At 41.0% G+C, this 20,458-nt stretch overlaps 1 protein-coding gene and 2 long non-coding RNA genes across 4 annotated transcripts in view; 2 read left to right on the top strand and 1 right to left on the bottom strand.

The window, feature by feature from the left end:
- The window catches only part of LOC114240442 (uncharacterized), a 30,192-nt gene extending 13,218 nt beyond the window's left edge, over positions 1-16,974 (top strand). The window contains exons 3-7 of one of the 2 annotated variants that reach the window (XM_089733695.1): positions 110-263; positions 4,341-4,445; positions 7,721-7,868; positions 12,695-12,911; positions 16,804-16,974. In XM_089733695.1, coding sequence (XP_089589821.1) covers positions 110-263; positions 4,341-4,445; positions 7,721-7,868; positions 12,695-12,911; positions 16,804-16,958 — 779 coding nt within the window. In that variant the 3' untranslated portion in view covers positions 16,959-16,974. The remainder of the gene's footprint in view (positions 1-109; positions 264-4,340; positions 4,446-7,720; positions 7,869-12,694; positions 12,912-16,803) is intronic. The other variant, XM_089733696.1, reaches the window with a different exon arrangement.
- Positions 12,918-14,970, top strand: LOC149501356 (uncharacterized). Its single transcript, XR_016324362.1, has 2 exons — positions 12,918-14,455; positions 14,560-14,970. It is a non-coding gene; the product is annotated as an uncharacterized LOC149501356 (long non-coding RNA).
- Positions 14,968-16,564, bottom strand: LOC149501355 (uncharacterized). Its single transcript, XR_016324363.1, has 2 exons — positions 15,618-16,564; positions 14,968-15,245 (listed from the first exon to the last, which is right to left on the bottom strand). It is a non-coding gene; the product is annotated as an uncharacterized LOC149501355 (long non-coding RNA).
- Positions 16,975-20,458: the final 3,484 nt, after the last annotated feature.

The following is a 20,458-nucleotide window of genomic DNA, read 5'->3' as shown; positions in this document are numbered from 1 at the left end:
GCGGTGGTACCTACCCGTGCGGACTCACGACAAGAGGTCCTAACACCAGTAAGTAATTACGCAAATTATAATTTTCACAATCTTCACAAGTTTTACTTTGTTCTCGTAGATATGGACCTCATTCTCGTCTACCACTGCTGCCACAGAAGCATGGAGGTCTCCAAACAGGTCCTTGACCTCAACTGCACGTTGCGTACGCTGTTCACAAATTTGTTCAAGGATAGACTTCCTGATGGGAGGACTTTGGTCAGCATGAAAGTTCCGTAAGTCATACTTTAGCTACTGCTGTATTTGATGGGTTTCTATATGCGTAGGCCGTTTTAGGCAATCATTTACCCTCAGACACAGTCCACTGAGTTTCTCGCCGGATCTTCTCAGTAGGTCGCGTTTCCGATCCGGTGGTAGATTCTGCGAAGCACGGCTCTTGCTAGGGTTCGTGTTAGCAACGTCGTCAGGTTTGAGCCCCTTGAGCTCACCTACTAGTTAAGGTTACGCTGTTATAGTTTCTCAAGGTTCTTAGTGGATTGGCCGGTGAAGGTCAAACTTGAATTAAAAAAATTAAAAAATAAATATTTACTAACAATCACGCCACGTTAACTGGTCCCGTTATAAGTTCGTAAAGAACTTGTGTTACAGGTACCAGATAACGGAAATAAATATAATATTTTTATTATACACATACATATATTTAATATACACCCATAACCCTGGAAAGACATTTATATTTATCATACAAATATCTTCCCTTGGCGGGATTCGAACCCGCGACCCCCTTATGTAGTGACCATGTCACTTACCACTACACCAGACGGTTTCGTTTTGTTCTAGTTGTCTACGCGAGACACTGTGGCTTTATTGCTTCTATAATAAGACCAATTTAATTCTTGCTACTTGCTTTAATTACAATTTACAATGCTTTAGTTCTGATTGCACGTCGATGGATTTAAAGAATGTGACCTTTCTCGAAAAGGAAGGATCTTGAGCCAATAATGATTATTGTGAGGTATATTAAGAATATTGTTGGAGGACTTTTTGGCGGGAAAGCGAGGAGTGAAGTGTGATTTGTTTTATTTTGTCTATTTAGTGTTTCTTCAGGTTTAAATGTGTAATAATGGTGGTTTATTAACTGTTTAATATCTGTGAAAGTGCACGAATGTGGGAAAATGAAGCAAAGCCGCTGGACGTAACTTTTCGGGATCCTCCAAAAACTCCACTGAAAAAATCTTAGTAAATGACCACCATTTTACTGAGATTATATTTTATCCCATATCATCTCATTTCATTTCATTTAATTTCATCCCAGTTGATTAATGTCTCAAATTAATCATCTTCATTTCATTTCACTCCATAATATAATTTTTCATAAAAATACGAATATAAATTAAAATAAGATATGACTTAAAGGTCTCAGTGACCAGGTCATAAAATCACAAAAAAAAAAAATGCTGTCAGCGCGCGGTGCCGGTAGTAGTAAATGTTCAGGGTATGACGTTTTGGCTAGCTTGCTGTGCTAAACGAGTCAGGCGCCGCGACACTAGTAATACCTTATTTTTTTTTTTTTTTTTTTTTTTTTTTTCCTACCTAAGCTGAGAGCCTTGAGAGGCTATGTCAGCGTAACCCTAACTTTTGTAGGTGAGCTCACGGGGCTCAAACCTGATGACGTTGCTAACACGAACCCTAGCAAGAGCCGTGCTTCGCAGAATCTACCACCGGATCGGAAACGCGACCCACTGAGAAGATCCGGCGAGAAACTCAGTGGGCTGTGTCTGGGAGTTAATTTACTCGTCGAGCCCTTCGTCGCAAGCGACGGGTTCGACGAGAACGGTGACCGGTGCTTGAAGTACCTAGAAGCACCGTTAGTGGATCGGGAGGATCCGAGATGACGTGTTTTGGGCGACGTCGACTGCTTTCCATTCTGTCCGCAGGATCGGGAATGTAGTTACCGGCGGCCACGATGAGAGGGTTCTCGTGTCGTGCCGCTTTATCGAAGTGGCGCATGGACGCCGACTGCAGATACTTACTGATGGACTCTAAGTCCAGGTCGTCATGGAGGTCGACGTTCCTGACGAACCACGGGGCTCCGACGGCTATCCTGCAAAAACGGGATTGAATAATTTGGAATGATTTCAAGTGTATGCGGGCCGCGTGAGCGAACACTACACTTGCATAGGTCATGACGGGGCGTATGCAAGTTTTGTAGAGTGTCACCTTATTTCTAAGGGACATTTTACTTCGCCTACATATCATCGGGTAGAGACGTCCTAGAATGAAGGCGGCACGATCGCGTACCGTCTTGATGTGGGGGCGGAATGTCATCCTACTGTCGAGGGTGACGCCTAAATATTTGACCTTCGGGGCCCACGGTATGGGCTGGTCGAACATCGTGATCGGGCGAACGGCGGGGGCGGGGGTATTGACGCGCCTAGTCGGGAGGGGGATGCTCAGCGTGGTGTTCGGAGGGCGACCCCTTTTGAAGAGCACCGCTGTGCTTTTCGTGGGGTTAATGTCGATGCGCCACTTCCGGAACCACTGTCCCATGGTGGTAGCTGCGGTCTGAAGTCGTCGATGAAGCAACGCCTTCTTCCTACACGAGTAGTAGATGGCGGTGTCATCGGCGAAGAGCGCCAGATGGGTCTCCGGAGACCGGGGTATATCGTTGATATACAAACTGAATAGTAACGGGGAGAGGGCGGAGCCTTGCGGGACTCCGGCTGTGACGTGACGGGGCCGGGAACGCGTTCCCTCGACTCGATATCGGAACGAACGGTTCGACAAGTAGTCTCGTATGATGAGCACGAGTCTGTCTGGCACTCCCATGTTATACAGTTTGAATATCAAACCGTTGTGCCAGACTTTGTCGAACGCCTTCGCTATATCGAAGAAGAGGGCTCCTGTCGGAATGGGTTTCCGCCTGTTCAGCCCTAGTAAGATGTGCTCCGTGAGGCGGTGCACTTGATGGACGCACGAGTGTCTGGCGCGGAATCCAAACTGCTCGTCTATAAGAATTTTATTCGCGGATACGAAATCCCAGAGGCGTTTACGAAGGAGCCGTTCGTATAATTTGCCTATCGCCGGGAGGAGACTGATGGGGCGGTAACTCGCGGTTTCGTTATTCGGTTTGCCCGGCTTGTGTATGCCGATAACGTCCGCTTCTTTCCACGCCGCGGGAAAGATGCAGTTCGTCATAGCAGCATTTAATATCGTGGCCAACATCGTTATCAGTTGGGCTGGTAACAGTTTTAGCGCGCGGTTGCGGATGCCGTCGGAGCCGGGAGCTTTCCGTGGTTGTAGGCTATCGATCGCCTCCTTGACCTCGGAAGTGGTAATGGGGGGTAACGCGTCCGAGGGCGGCAGGGAAGCTCTGCGCTCGACCTCCCTGTCGACGAACTCGGTGTGTTCGGGGTCCGCGTGTTGAGTGCTGGTGGTGCACTGTTCTTGCAGTGCATCGGCCAGCAACTCTGCCTTGTCATCGTCATCGTAAGCCGGTGATTGGCCTGAGGGGCGTACGAGAGGCGGCATAGTGGCTATAGTTTCGGACTTGAGGGTCCTAGCTAGTCGCCAGTATGCTTGGTGGGTGGGCGCGAGTTCTTCTAAATAACTATCCCAGTTTTCGTTTCGGGCGTCGCTTAAGCGGGATTTGACCTCCCGCTGTAAGCGACGCATCCGAGTCCGGTTTGAATCCGTGGGATATCGATCGTAGGCCCGGATCGCCGCGTTTCTAATTCTAACGAGGTCCCTAAGATCGGGGGAAAGTCTGATGCGGTGGAAGCAGTCCTCCACATCGACTTGTTTCGAGGATCTTATGATCGCCGTCGAGACGTGATCAGTGAAGATGTTTATGGATTCGACGGTATCCTCGGGGGATGGAGTTGAATCCGGGCCGCAAGGGAGGATTGGTGGAGTGGTGTCAGCTAAGCACGTGCCCAGCTTCTTCCAATCCACCATGGTCCTCGTATCTGGTTCGCGGTTGACTGGGCGACCGAGCTGCATTACGACAGGTCGGTGGTCTGAGTCGAGTTCTGACATTGCCTCGATGGAGCGCAAGCGCAGAGTTACGTTCCTCAGCAGTGCCAGATCTATTGTGCTCGGACGACGCGCGGCGTTGTACGGATAGCACGTGGGGGTCGGGGGGTTGAATATCTCGAATGTGAGGTCGTCTATGAACGCGTCGAGACGCCTACCGTTCACATTCGTGCGATGGCAGTTCCACCTAGTGTGGTGGCAATTTAAATCGCCTGCCAGAATGACCGCGTCCCCCATACCGAGCAGTGTCTCGAGGTCACTGCTCAGTAGGGGTTTGTCAGGAGGGCCTTATTTTTAAAGTTTTGCTCTTGTTTTAGTTTGGTGCTACCGTTAGAGGTTCGAGCGTATGATGACTCGGCAGTTATATATTGCAGGCTCCTCGACTATAACGCCAAAAACTTCATATTCCAGGAGGCTATCAAGTAAGCTTTGTTATTTTTTTTTGATTTTGGTGTTTCAGAAATAATAAAAAACATAATCAAAAACGTATATCTAGTATATCTAATATATAAATTATTGATAACTAATTATTATTTACTAGCGACCCGCCCTAGCTTCGGTTCGGAAACGTAAAATTTTATTGTTGATAGCTGAGTCCCGCGATGTTACCCGTGGTTATGGTCGTACCACAGTTGACGCCGCGGGGCGAAGCTATTCTAAAAAAAGTAGCCTAAGTACTCCTTATACCATCAAATCAAATCAAATCAAATCAAAAAAGTTTTATTCAACATAAATGACTACAGCTACCTATCAGTGAAAGGCTCGTCAAAATCGGTCCAACCGTTCCAGAGATTAGCCGGAACAAACAGACAGACATACAAAAATTGTAGAAAATGCTATTTTGGTGTATGTACCGTATATATAGTTAGTCTGGCCATAAATACTGTTATAATTAAAAATAAAAAAATCTATTGCAAATAACATTTATTACTTTTACAGTGTGTTAGTTTAATACATAAATATAAAACAATTTAAAGTATAAAAAGCTTATTCGAAGTGGTCTCCATTGGCTGCAATACAGTCCTTTAAACGTTGAGGCCAGTTATCAATAGAAGCACGCACTGTTTCCATGGGAAAATTTTCACTGCCAATCGTACGGATTGTTTTAGGGGATCTAAATTATCATGGCGTTTAGAGCAAGCCGTACTCTCTAAAACTGACCATAAATCATAATCCAGCGGATTAAGATCGGGACGGCCAGTCTTCAACTCTGATGAAGTCCGAAACGTTCGTATCCAACCAAGACTGCGTAGACCGAGCTTTTTGACCTGGCCCCGAGTCTTGCTGGAAGGACCATTCTTGATTATTGAACATGGTGTTGTTAAGGGGCTTCACTACCTTCTCAAGAATGGTGTCTTGATACACTTGTGCCAATGTTTTGATACCTTTTTCACAAAAGTATGGCCCAGTCACTCCTTCATAGCTAATATCCCACCAAACCATCACTGAAGTCGGATAGTGCCCACGTTGCACTCTGTCGACTAATTGGGAAGCTTCCTTAGAGCTTTGAGCATAAATACGGTCGTTTTGTTTGTTAAAATGTTGCTCAACCCTTTGCGTACCGCTTCAGTAGTCGTTTCGATTTAACTACCCTATTCTCTTTTAAATTATCAGTTAAGAAATGACCAGTACGACTCTTATAGGCTGCAAGTCCTAAGTCATCTTTTAAAATACGCGACATGGTTCTAGGTGCTATCTTCATCTCCAGAGATAAAATCTTTTGCTTTCGGACAGAATTTCTTCGAATTCTTTCCGTTACTGCTTTGACCCCCTTTTTCGTACGAACACTACGTGGACGGCCAGATGTTTTCTGTCACAAACAGAGGAGGTCTCATTGCACCTATTAATAGCCCTGTACACAAACATTTTACTAATACCAAGCGTATGGAGAGTTTTAAAAATTGCATTTGGCTCCATACCTACTTTGTGTAATGCAATCACAGCGACTCTGTTCTCTTTATCACCCCACTCCATTTTAATATCGCAACATATTGTTCAATGTATTGGCGCCAAAATGAGTAAACTCAATGAGCAATCATATAAAAATGACAGATTCAAAATTCAAATGTCATATTTTGTTTAATTTTAATTATAACAGTATTTATGGCCAGACTAAGTATATATTCATATGCATGTAGTAAAAAGCGGTTATTTTAATATTACAAACAGACACTCCAATGGTATGTATGTATAATTTGTTCCTAATTTATTTTGTTTTAACAGAGTTATATTTATCTGAATGCTGTATATTCTTGTTATTAACTAAGTGCACATACTAAGAATCATTTATTACTCTATTAATGATTATAATATTCGTAATTATAATTATAATCTGTTGGAAAACCGAATTAAATAAACAAGAACCAATCTGACCGGCTATTAATCGAGTTTATTAATAATACAATTTAATATGATATGATGACTCAGACATTAGTGTCTGAGTCATCATATCATATTGTAACTGTTTTACTGATGCTAGGACGTCTTGTGAATCCGCACGGGTAGGTAACACCACCCTACATAATTATGCCGTGAAGCAGTAATGCGCTTCGGTTTGAAGGGTAGGGCAGCCGTTGTACTGTCAAAACTGAGACCTTAGAACTCTTGTTTTAAGGTGGGTGGTGGCATTTACGTTGTAGATGTCTATAAAGTCTAGCGAACACTTAACACCAGGTGGGATGTGAGCTTGTTCACCCATCTAAGCAATAAAAAAAGTAAATCTTTTTCTAGCTTCAGCTTAGTACTTGTGGTAGCGCGTTAGTTCTAAGTTTTGAAGAATGGTATCTGTCATAATACAATTGAAGATTCGCCCTCATGAGTTAGGGAAGTTGGTCGTATTTACATTCGATCCTATCTCTATATCCTATCTCTTATTATTGTTATTGTTATTTTTATTGTGTATGGTATCAATAAATAAATTGATTAGATTGTACTCATCTACCCGCTCATGTAAAGCTTTCCTTCTTTACGAACGGTTAGCTGGTAGATAACTCAATTGTTGAGTTAAGCTCGCCATTTTTTATATCTTATCGCAATTACTGTATTATATTAACTGTGCGTACAAAAGATAAAGAATAAAAAAAAAAATCTATCAAATTCTTTTGATGTTCAGAGGCTCTTTCTTCTATTACCGTTCTTAAAACTCAACGTATGTAATATCATTAGGACCATACTGGATATTAATACGCTTTTATTAGCTTCAGACGTATGTATGTAACGGAATTTTTTAACATGATTTTGACCCCCTACAAAACGTTGGATTAACTCGAAATTTGGTATACTTATTAAGGACCGATGACAATTCAATATTTAAAAAAAATGTTATAGATAAAATGTAAATTCAACTAAAAAATGAAAAATAAATAGTATTATAGTTTAAAGAAACTAACAAAATAAGCTTTATAGAAAATCCTACTAAAAAATAGAAAATAATTTTAATAAATTTGAATTAACAATAGTGTAAAAAAAAAATATTTTCTTATGAAAAAACCGTGGGGTGCATGGTATCAGTAGTTATAAATATCTTATGAACAGATATCAGTAGAAGGGTTATTTTGATAATATCCTGAAAAGAACCCCAGGTTTTTTTTACAACAAAATCATTTTTTGTTACACTATAATTAATTCAAATTTATGAAATTTTATATCTGACTTGTGGAGGTCTCAGATGAATCAATATGGACCCTTTTATTTACAGGATAGTATTAATGGTGATTGACCTCTGGCAATACCAGTCGGGGACTTGGCCAGGGTTGGTCATAGTTATTGACTTGGACAAGATCACTCTATCCCATCTTGCCAGACTCGATATTCAGACCGTACAGCAGTTTCTATTTTATTTGCAGGTAAATTCGATTTATCGACCTTATGTGGCTATTGTCAGGTTTTTGTTTTTGTAATTATGTTTATTAATCCATCCTGCATAATCGCTAAGATAGTCTAAGGGTTCAACGACGCTGGGATAGATAGACGATGATCTCACGGGCTCCACCTGATAGAGTTATTGTACTAATGCTACTATGCTAGACAATTTCTAATCATTTTCACGAAGAACATTTTGCATCATAGTACACAGAACATTATTTATACATAATATGTATATCACAAGTCGAATTGTTTCAAAACTTGGCTAAACCTATCCTAAAAAAACCTATCTACAACTATAAACACTATTGCACAACAGGCACCTAATAAGATTTTCATATACAGTCAAACCTGGGTAAGCGAGAACTGGATAAGTGAGAAAACTCTATAAGTCAGTCTCTCACGCAACCCGTGGTCGAGCGCGTACTATGTTCCGCGCTTCATTCAGGTGTTACCTCGATCTCACCTCCAACATCCTACCTCTCCTAATCCTACTCTCCGAAAATTTAAAATCATGAAGTCGACAAAGAAAAAGAAAAGGGTTTCACAGGCGGTTCCCCATTCCACATTTAATGTGGATTTCAGCAATGTCAGGGGCCTACATAGCAACCTTGACGCCGTACACCACCACCTTGAGACGGCGCAGCCTGCCCTGCTTTTTTTAACGGAGACGCAGATATCTGCTCCGGATGATACCTCATACCTTGAATACCCCGGCTACGTATTGGAGCACAACTTCCTGCGTAAAGCCGGGGTGTGCGTATTCGTCCGGGCTGATGTCTGTTGTCGCCGTCTTCGGGGCCTCGAACAACGGGACCTGTCCCTCTTGTGGCTGCGCGTAGATCACGGGGGCCGTAGCCGAATCTACGCGTGCCTGTACAGGTCCCACAGCAGTGATGCAGGTTCAGCTCTGTTTGAGCATGTGCAAGAGGGGACTAACCGCGTGCTTGAGCAGTACCCATCTGCGGAGGTGGTGGTTCTTGGAGACTTTAACGCTCATCACCAAGAGTGGTTGGGGTCCAGAACCACTGACCTCCCGGGTCGGACTGCCTACGGCTTCTCCCAGCTGGTGACACAGCCCACCCGTGTCCCAGATATCGAGGGGCACGAGCCTTCTTTGTTGGACCTTCTGCTGACCACAGATCCGGCCGGATACAGTGTGGTGGTCAACGCTCCGCTTGAATCGTCTGATCACTGCCTTATTCGTGCTGCCGTACCACTCTCTCGTCCTGATCGTCGAACGACGACCGGGTATCGAAGAGTTTGGCGGTATATGTCAGCAGATTGGGATGGATTGCGTGAATTTTACGCATCCTACCCATGGGGGCGGTTCTGCTTTTCCTCTGCTGATCCTGACGTCTGTGCGGACCGTCTTAAAGACGTGGTGCTCCAGGGGATGGAATTGTTTATTCCCTCCTCTAAAGTGCCCGTTGGGGGTCGCAGCAGACCCTGGTATAACAATGCCAGCAGGGATGCTGCACACCTCAAGCGGTCCGCATACGTGGCATGGGATAATGCCAGGAGACGTCGGGATCCTAACATCTCAGGGGAAAGGCGGAAATATAACGCCGCTTCCAGGTCCTACAAGAAGGTAATTGCCAAGGCAAAGTCGGAGCACGTCGCTAGAGTTGGCGAGCGATTGAAGAGCTATCCCTCCGGGAGCCGTGCTTTTTGGTCGCTCGCCAAAGCTGCAGAAGGAAACTTTTGCAGGTCAAGTCTCCCACCACTGCGCAAGTCCGATGACAATCTGGCCCACAGCGCGAAAGAGAAGGCTGACCTTCTGGTCAAACTCTTCGCCTCGAACTCGACTATGGACGACGGGGGTGCCACACCACCGAACATCCCCCGGTGTGATATCTCCCTGCCGGATATCTGCTTCACACAGTGTGCAGTCAGACGGGAGCTCCGACTCCTGGACGTCCATAAGTCGAGTGGGCCAGACGGCATCCCCGCAGTGGTTTTGAAAACGTGCGCCCCTGAGCTGACACCTGCGCTAACGCGTTTGTATCGCCTCTCTTATTGCACTAACAGGGTTTCGTCTTCATGGAAGACCGCCCACGTCCACCCTATCCCCAAGAAGGGTGACCGGTCGGACCCATCGAGCTACAGGCCTATCGCGATAACTTCCTTGCTTTCCAAGGTGATGGAGCGAATAATAAATACACAACTCCTGAAGTATCTTGAGGATCGCCAGCTGATCAGTGACCGACAGTACGGTTTCCGTCACGGTCGCTCAGCTGGTGATCTTCTTGTATACCTTACTCACAGGTGGGCTGAAGCCTTGGAGAGCAAGGGCGAGGCTCTTGCTGTGAGCCTTGATATCGCGAAGGCCTTCGACAGGGTCTGGCATAGGGCACTTCTATCGAAGCTACCATCTTACGGAATCCCAGAGGGTCTCTGCAAGTGGATCGCTAGCTTTTTGGATGGGCGGAGCATCACGGTCGTTGTAGACGGTGACTGTTCTGATACCATGACCATTAACGCTGGCGTTCCACAGGGTTCGGTGCTCTCCCCCACGCTTTTCATCCTGTATATCAATGACATGCTGTCTATTGATGGCATGCATTGCTATGCGGATGACAGCACGGGGGATGCGCGATATATCGGCCATCAGAGTCTTTCTCGGAGCGCGGTGCAAGAGAGACGATCAAAACTTGTGTCTGAAGTGGAGAACTCTCTGGGGCGAGTCTCCGAATGGGGTGAATTGAACTTGGTTCAATTCAAGGAGTATCCCTGCAACCTTCCGAGAGTATCGGGATACTTGGGGTCGACATTTCGAGCGATGTCCAGTTTCGGAGTCATTTGGAAGGCAAAGCCAAGTTGGCGTCCAAAATGCTGGGAGTCCTCAACAGAGCGAAGCGGTACTTCACGCCTGGACAAAGACTTTTGCTTTATAAAACACAAGTCCGGCCTCGCATGGAGTACTGCTCCCATCTCTGGGCCGGGGCTCCCAAATACCATCTTCTTCCATTTGACTCCATACAGAGGAGGGCCGTTCGGATTGTCGATAATCCCATTCTCTCGGATCGTTTGGAGCCTCTGGGTCTGCGGAGGGACTTCGGTTCCCTCTGTATTTTATACCGTATGTTCCATGGGGAGTGCTCTGAGGAATTGTTCGAGATGATACCAGCATCTCGTTTTTACCATCGCACCGCCCGCCACCGGAGTAGAGTTCATCCATACTACCTGGAGCCACTGCGGTCATCCACAGTGCGTTTCCAGAGATCTTTTTTGCCACGTACCATCCGGCTATGGAATGAGCTCCCCTCCACGGTGTTTCCCGAGCGCTATGACATGTCCTTCTTCAAACGAGGCTTGTGGAGAGTATTAAGCGGTAGGCAGCGGCTTGGCTCTGCCCCTTGCATTGCTGAAGTCCATGGGCGACGGTAACCACTCACCATCAGGTGGGCCATATGCCCGTCTGCCTACAAAGGCAATAAAAAAAAAAAAAAAAAAAGTGAGAGTAATAGCCCAGGACCCGTCATTTTAAGCTCCCAAAACCTCTATTAGAGAGAAACAGAAACCTCTGTAAGAGAGAGTCGTTTTTCGTCATGGACCTCCGTAAGTGAGACTGCTACTTATCTATACCTCTATAAGCGACAGTCGAGCTTTATTTATTTATATTATTTAGGAGGAACAAATGAAAAAACAAATTACAAATTTAACATCTGCTATTTTATGACTCATTCTTAACTTTTGTGGAACTTCCTTCTATTGTTTTTGAATTGTTTTCTCGTCAATATTGAACCTATTCTATTTCGTGGAACTAAATAACGTTGTTATTTTATCGGACTTACTCAGTTTATCGTCAATCAATTGCGAAGGAACGTTCGGTTCTGCATGTCAAAACGGAAAATTAAAGTACTGTCATTAAGTGAATAGTGAATGCGTTTGAATCCGGAAAATCGCGAAATGAAATTCAGAGGGAGCATTAGTGAGAAACCTCTATAAGCGAGAATAAGATTGTGCACCCTTGAACTCTCGCTTATCCAGGTTTGACTGTATACCGATTCTTTTATATTCGGACGTGTTTCAAGTGATCACGGGTAGACTGAAGACTGCTGATAGAATGTTAGGAGCAGACGCCCTGAGATTTCATAAGCACAGGATATTGAGAGCTTGTTCCGAAAACTTTGAGGATGCATTGTTAATACGCTTTTATTAGCTTCAGACGTATGTGTGTTATGTAACGGAATCTTTGAACATGATTTTGACCCCGCTTCAAAACGTCGGATTAACTCGAAATTTGGTATACTTATTAAGGACCGATGAAAATTCAATATTAAAAAAAATTGAAAAAAAATTGAAATTGAACTAAAAACTGGAAAAAAAATAGTTTAAAAAAACTAATAAAATACGCTTTCATACTAAATCCAACTATAAAATAGAAAATAAATTTTAATTAAAAATAGTGTAAGAAAAAATGATTTTATTGTAAAAAAAACCGTGGGATGCACGATATCAGTAGTTATAAATATTTTATGAACAGATATGAGTAGAATGGCTATTTTCATAATAACCTGAAAAGCACCCCACGCTTTTTTTTTTAATTCAAATTTATTAAAATTTATTTTCTATTTTTTGGTTGGATTTTCTATAAAAGCGTATTTTGTTAGTTTTTTTAAACTATTATTTATTTTTTACTAAGCTTTTAGTAATGTGAAAATCTTGGTAAGAGTCGAATAAATAATAGTTTTCATATGAAGTGTTATTCGATTTCTTCATAACTACTTCACGGCTTATGTACTAGTGCACGTCCCGTTGTTTTTATCTAAAATAAGTCTTAAGTACTCGATTACATTTTTAGGAGGCGATGTTCGTCAAACTCCAAGGCCTACACTTCTTGAATGCGCCATCATTCATGGACCGTTTGTTGATGATTCTCAAGCCGTTCATGAAGAAAGAACTCATCGACATGATGGTTATCCACCAGATTGGTTCCAAGACGATCGGCAAATATCTTCCGATTGAGGGACTGCCTAAAGAAGCAGGAGGAGAGTACAAGCCGTTTGAGGAAGCTCAAGGTATTTAAATTTCTCATTTCATTTATTATTAACTACCAGACTTATTAAAAAACAGATTGAGAACCGCTTAACACACTCACAAGCGTAAAATCTGAAATAGCTTCAACAGTAGACACGTCATTTCCAGTTCGCCAATGACGAATAGTTAAAATTCAAACTGTTTTTTCCCCACTTTTACCAAAAAAATGGACTATTACAAAAAAAGAATGCTAAAATAATATATAGTATAAAAAAGAAAAAGACGATTAAATAGAAACAACGCGCTAGCAATAATCAGCTAGTTTCTTACTTGATAATATTGGTCAGGACATTAGAACGAAGTTAAATAAAATTATTGTTTTGTCATCGGTCCTCGATGCGCGTGCAAATTTTCAAGTTAATCAGAAGCTAATCTTGAACGTAAAAAGCTAATGAGAGCGTGTTAAAAAGACAGATTGGTACAGTTTAAATGAATCTAGATCTTGAAGAGGCAGTGTTTACAGTCAAATTAAAAAAAAAGATGTACGTGGTGTCGTGGGATACCGGATAGGAACAAAGTTCCTTATTATAAAAATATTAATTTAAAGTTCTATTCGAGGTATAAAGAAAATAAAACTGGAGGTTTCGCAACAACCCACGGTCATTCAGTAACGTGCGAACTTATTGTGGTACACTTCATTCACGGTCGTTTGCATAAGACTAACGGCCGTTTTCAATAACGTATCTGAGTTTTCGGATAGATAGCTATCTCCGAATATCAGCAAGAGCGTATCTATCCTTAGTTTGCGTTTCACAATCACGGATAAGTGCTATCTCTCTTTAACCAACAGTAGATAGCTTCTTCCCTCCGATTTATCCGAGCCTCTTGATACGTTTCGTTCTACTACAAATACGAAACAACATCAGGATCAAGACTTATTTTATTTTATTCTAAATTATAACTATAATTTAACCAGCATATTGTAGACTATCATAAACACATTTGTTTATAACAAAAAGTAATAAAAACATATGTAGATTTTTTTAAATTGGACGTATTGCTATTTTTATCCTAGTCGAAATTATGAAACGAAACGTTTTGACAGTCCGTTTGCCAATAAGCAGTGATCAGTTTCTTTTGTTTGTTTACCTACTATATTCGATGATGACTTACCTCCAAAACGCTTTAAAACTTTCGTTTATAATTCTAAGTGTGTTTATAATTAAAGAGTTACAGTGAAATAAAATGAATTCTGTAAGTATCTATGAACTACATTGATAATAATAATTTTACTTTGAAAACTTTGAGTTCAAGTTTAGAAAATATATCTTTTTCAGTCAAGAAAGGCAGCACCCATGACAAAAGATGAGACGATGATTCTAGCAGAACTTGTGGCGGCGAAAAAACATTTCAATAATAAGGCAACAAATGCCACAAACAATAAATTGAAGGAGCAGGCTTGGCAAACCCTTGTAAATGATTTTAATTCGTCGATTCGCCGTTTCCCACGAACTCCATCGCAGCTTCGACTAAAATGGGAAAACTTAAAGAACGCTACGGCAACATAAGAAACAACCTTAGTAAGGTTAGTATAATTAGTTGATTGTTTGTCTCTAATAACACATTGATAAACATGATTTTTTCTTCAGGTTGCCGTAGTATTTGAAATAATTATGCTCTTTGTTACAGGCTGGAGGTGGTAAGGATTGCAGATGAAATTTTGGATAAAGCATGCACATTGTTGTAGGTCACATATAATATTTTTAACACTTTTACAGCCAAGCGGAAACAAGATGGAAGAAAAGAAATGCAAGGCTAGCATAGGGACAATGCATTAGCAGAATATCTAATAGCAAAAAAGAGACTTGACTTGGAAAATAAAGAAAAGGAGATTGTTGTAGCAAAAGTTACGTTAGATTTAGATAATTTAAAAAATTAAAAATTACTTAAAAGGAATATTAAATTTCATAAATTAAGTAGGCAATAATAATTTTATGTTAGATAGTTTTTTAAGTATATGTACAAATTCTAAATTAAATATCTTGCATGTACTAACTACCATGTAATTATCATTTTGGAAAATAAAAAATAGTCAAATTATCTTTGGAGTTTATTTTATAAATTATCTTTGGAAGCAATTATTTATAAGTACATAGTTGTATTTCAGATGTAAGTTTTGAAAATTTGTTATGAACAATTATATTATTTTCCTGTAATGTATCTGCGACTGAAATTTCTGATTCTAATTCTTCTAAATTCATACTTCTGACGATATTATGCAGCATGGCAGGTATAATAACAGCTTGCATATTTTCTAGTTTTAATCTACTTTTCAATGATATACAGGGAGTCTTCTTTTACAAACACCAATGCATCTGAAAATTATACATTATTCGCTTAAATTATTTTAAAATACAGTATAACAAGCTCTTAACTAAAAAAAAAGATTACCTCTCTATAGTATTTCTTGTTTTAATATGTGATTCATTTTAAATCGTTCCGATTGAGTATGTGGGTTAATTAATCACGTTAAAAGATGGGGTTGTGGGGATAGCCTCTATCGGCAAGCAAATAGCAATTTCCAAGTCCACCTTGTTATCAATGTTCTCTTGATATGTAGATAATTTATTATAATAGTGTCATATTAAATTCATATAAACACCTAAATATATAATATAAATAAATAAAAATATAATAATAAGATATAATAATAATAATATAAATAAGGTAATATAAATAAGAAATACCTTTTCAATCGGAATGGTTCATTATAGTTGTATCATGAGTAGACCCAGGCCATCAAGCAACAACATTTTGAAACATCAATGATGCATTGCCCACAAATTACACATTCAAAATACTCTTTTTCTATTTCTAAATTCCTCTCCTATATTTGAATCTGTAACACAAATATAAAATGTAGAGGTATCAGTGTGTAATAAGAATGAAGGTAAATAGCCTACCAGGTTATTGTATTAGTATATGAATGTCATTTAGGGCACCATGGGAATCCAGCAGTATTATAGAATTCCTGTTGAGTGTGATTTTGTAACACAACAAAAATTAGGTATAATTTTGCTATTGCTATAAACAAATATAAGTTGTAATAACGAGTACTTTTATGGTTAAAATTTATCTTACCTTTTTGACGTTACACTCAAATATGGTCTCATTAAATTAATCAATTCATTCACAACACCTTTGCTCAGAAATATATAGTCAAATTCGTAATTATTGATCTTCGCCATGTAATTCAGACGATCTTTATTTTCCTAACCATATGATATCGGCCTCACTATCACTATCTGCATCACAATCCATTATCATTTGAAATAATTCCATATCACTATCATCACTGCTACAATATGCCAATATGAAGAGAAACAATTATTAAATTATAGCGATTTACTTTCGAAAGATAAACATGTAACCGGCCGATTTTGACAGATAAGCGAATGCCTATACTAGAGATAGCGCTGCCTACCGGAGAGTTACTTAAAACTCATATTGAAACGGAAGTAAGCACGATTTGTATGAGCGTTCTATCTTTAGCAGGCTATCCGTCCTCCCGACGATGGATAGATAAATCCGATAGGAACTGCTGCCCGTCGATAGGTTATTGGAACGTAAGTAAGGACAAAAATATAGATTTGTCTATCTTTAGTAACCGAAACTAGGGATAGATAGGTTATTGAAAACGGCCGTTAGTGTATTGCGCAAACGAACGCTCTGAGATCGTGGTCAATCAATGATAAAAAAATATATTATTTTTTGTACCTTATTACAAAGTTAAGTCGTACACTGTGTGCATTACTAATAAAAATCTTACGTTACGGACGTTTTTTTCCGGTTAAGGTACTGCTCCGCATTATCCCATAAGGAACTTTGTTCCAAAACGAATAACGATCGATTATAACATGAATTTGTTTACAGCGGACGTCATTGCTAATGCCAAAGCGAATTACGATTATTTTGCTGAGGAGAACAAGAAGAGGGTAGTGGAATCGCTGAGGCCCGGAAAACCGAAGACAATCACAGACATATTCGGAGGGATAGAGGGATCGTTTAAAAAATTAGAAATAGATTAATAAAAATTTTGCCAAATTTGTTTGTTTCAATGCTAGTAATATTAGTAATACCAATAGCCTTACATTGACCACTCTTTGTTCTTACCAATATATAAAGATCGGTTGGGTGGTTGGTGGAGAGTGGTCACCGTCAATGGTGAGTATCAGCAACGCCAGGAGTATCGCCAAGGTCCTGGTTACCATAGACCCTTATCGAATCTCGATTTCTGATCAATAACTTTACATAGCGCTCGATAAACTCCGATTTACTCTAAGATTTGCACACGCAACAAGTTTTTATTTTTTATTGCTTAGTTGGGTGGACGAGCTCACAGCCGACCTGGTGTTAAGTGGTTACTGGAGCCCATAGACATCTATAACGTAAGTGCGCCACCCACCTTGAGCTATAAGTTCTAAGGTCTCAAGTATAGTTACAACGGCTGCCCCACCCTTCAAACTGAAACGCATTACTGCTTCACGGCAGAAATAGACAGGGGGGTGGTACCTACCCGCGCGGACTCACAAGAGGTCCTACCATCAGTAAAGAATAGTATTAGAACGTTGTTGATCAATCTATTTCAAAGGATTTCAGTATCAGCCAGAAGGGATGGGATTTGCTAACAGCCCCAGGAACGCCTCCGGAGGAGACCTAACAACTCAAGAGTAGCTGCTTAGTAAATGAATCTGCTACCGGATCGGAATTGCGACCCGCTGAGAAGATCCGCCGAGAAACACAGCGGGCTGATGCATGGGTTAGGTTGCATATCGAACTCCTTGTCGAGTTCGACGACTACGGTTACCGGGGTCCCTAAGCCTGCTCCTTGTTTTAGAGTTGAATGCATCTAGTGCGGAGGTTAGCGGATATGATGGACTGTGACTGGCTCCTGCGTGATCAGGATTAGGTGGATAGTCAACGGCGGCAACGTTAAGGCGATTATCATGACACTAAGGCCTTATCGAAGTAAATTATTATGTAGAATACGCTTATTCCTCGTTGGTAATCTCAAGGTATTTCAATAGTTTACAATCTAATCATTCGTAATTAAATTTTCATATCTTTATTGATTTTATTTTTCTAGTATGTCGTAGGTAGATTGACGTATCCTATCATATCATGCGTTGAAGATCTTTAAAATTCCAAAGGTAATTTTTATAGCTTCAAATGGTTTAAAGGCGGCCTTTCTGTGACGTCACTTTACTTTGTCTATACTCGTATAAAAAAGGACATAGATTGCTGTAGATGAGACCATCGTCTTAAACGTTCGCTGGAGTTCAAGAGAAACGTAAATTCCGGAATACACTTTGAGAAAGACGAACTATGAGATCCCGTAGGAAATCGAAAATTTAACACCACAATGTCATCCACATTACCAAAACAATGCCGACTATGTGTCATAGGGAATTTAAAAAACTTAAGTCATACAAAAAATTTAATAACGATAATTTAAAAAAACGAAAAACAAGAATCTCGAATGCATTGCATTTATTACATGCATGCATACATTATTATAAAATTATTACATGTCTTCATCTGAGCAGCAGCATTCCATTGTCGGAGATGTAGTTCGAGCCAGTTATGCTTCTAGCTTTGTCACTTGCCAGGAACAACATCAACTCGGCAATTTCTGACGGTTCTCCTAATTTCTTCAACGCCGTGGCAGCCCTAAAAATGTCCCAGCTAATCTGATTATCAGAATTCTCAATGATATCAGTTAAAACAGGACCTGGACTGATGATGTTTGCTCTGACACCATGAGGAGCTAATTCCAAGGCAATACCACGCGTAAAATGATTCAAACTAGCTTTCCCCATGCAGTATGCAAGAAACCCTGGCATTGGTACCATGGTTCCGCCGATACTGGATACGTTTATGATGTTTCCCTTCGTCTCGATGAGGTGCGGAGCCGCGAGGCTCGTTATCAAAATGACCGCTCTCAAATTAGTCGCTGTGACTGCGTCGTACGATTCAAGGAGGTTGCCAGCGAGCAGGGACCCGGATTTGTTCATTCCAGCGTTGTTAATGAGCACATCTAGCTTCCCGAAGGTGTCAATGGTTTGCTGAACGATGGTCTTCGCTTCTTCGTCGTTTGAAATGTCAGCTTTGATTATGAGCGGCTTTTTGCCGACCTGCGCACATTCCCGGGCCACGTTGTCCAGTTTCGTAACGTTTCGACCTACTATGGCCACGTTCGCACCTTCCTTAGCGAAGTGTACGGCGGCAGAGGCACCGATACCCGAGCTGCCGCCAGTGACGAGAACCACTTTATTTGTGAAACTCATAACGTCTACTCCGTGCAAGGTCCCTGCGTGAACTGAATGGTATTTACTGACACGACAAAACGTTCGCCTCTTCCTTATCTATTACAAACAAGCGAGATGACGAGTCGAATAGTGGAAACTATTTATAAATACGCCCTAACATAATAATATACGACATGATATATGCATGTCAATAAACGTTGTGGTTCTAATAGGTTTTTTTTTGTTAAATGTAAATTGTAAAGCTAGACAGTAATTGAAGGTCATTTAAAATGTTCAATTATTTTAGATGGTTTTTTTTTTAATTTCACGTTATCTTCCGCTTCTGTTTGATTTTTACGGCCCACCTGGTATTAAGTTGTCACCGAAGCCCATAGACATCAACCACCTACTTCGAGACATGAGTTTTAAGAGTCATTTTTTGTAGTGCAACGGCTGCCCAACCATTCTAAACGAATCGCATTACTGCTTCACGGCAGAATTATGCAGGGTGGTGGTACATACCCGTGCGGACTTACAAGACGTTCCATTACCAGTTTCTGGACCCAAACGAACTTAATAAGAAAGCTTGCTATGAATCTTAATAAGGATTTCATTGTTCGTTTGAGGTCGTGTTAAACTAATATACAACAATTGAACAAACAAACAAACAAACATAAATAAAACATTATATAACTGAAATAACAGACGAAGCATGTTGCTGATAACATTATTTCTGTAATCTGACGAAGCATGTTGCGGATAATAACATGTACTTTTAGGTTTGGAATATTGTGTTCTTTTTTTTTAAATTATATAAATTCTTTAGATTATTATATATTTTAAGTATTTTAAAATGTATTTTTCTTTAAAAAAAAAAAAAAAATAACAGACTAATAGACTAAACTAACAAACTACAGACAGATTTGCAATGCCTTGAATAACCTAGTTTATTTGATGGATAGATGGATGAACTTGGTCACGACCCTCGTACATTTTTTTTCCTACCTAAGCCGATGGTCTACAGAGACCATATCAACGTAACCTTAACTAGTAGGTGAGCTCACGGGGCTCAAACCCGACGAAGTTGCTAATAAGAACCCTAGCAAGGGCCGTGCTTCGCATAATGTACCACCGGATCGGCAACACGACCCACTGAGTAGATCCGGCGAGAAACTCAGTGGGCTGTCTCTATGGGTTAATTCGCTCGTCGAGCCCTTCGTCGCAAGCGACGGATTCGACGAGAACGTTGACCGGGGTACCTAAAAACACCGTTAGTGGAT

The sequence above is a fragment of the Bombyx mandarina genome, chromosome 16 (genome assembly GCF_030267445.1).
Source record: "Bombyx mandarina strain Sakado chromosome 16, ASM3026744v2".
Classification (NCBI taxonomy): domain Eukaryota; kingdom Metazoa; phylum Arthropoda; class Insecta; order Lepidoptera; family Bombycidae; genus Bombyx; species Bombyx mandarina.
Note: the sequence above shows the minus strand (reverse complement) of the source record. Positions and strands in the feature narration are given on the sequence as shown.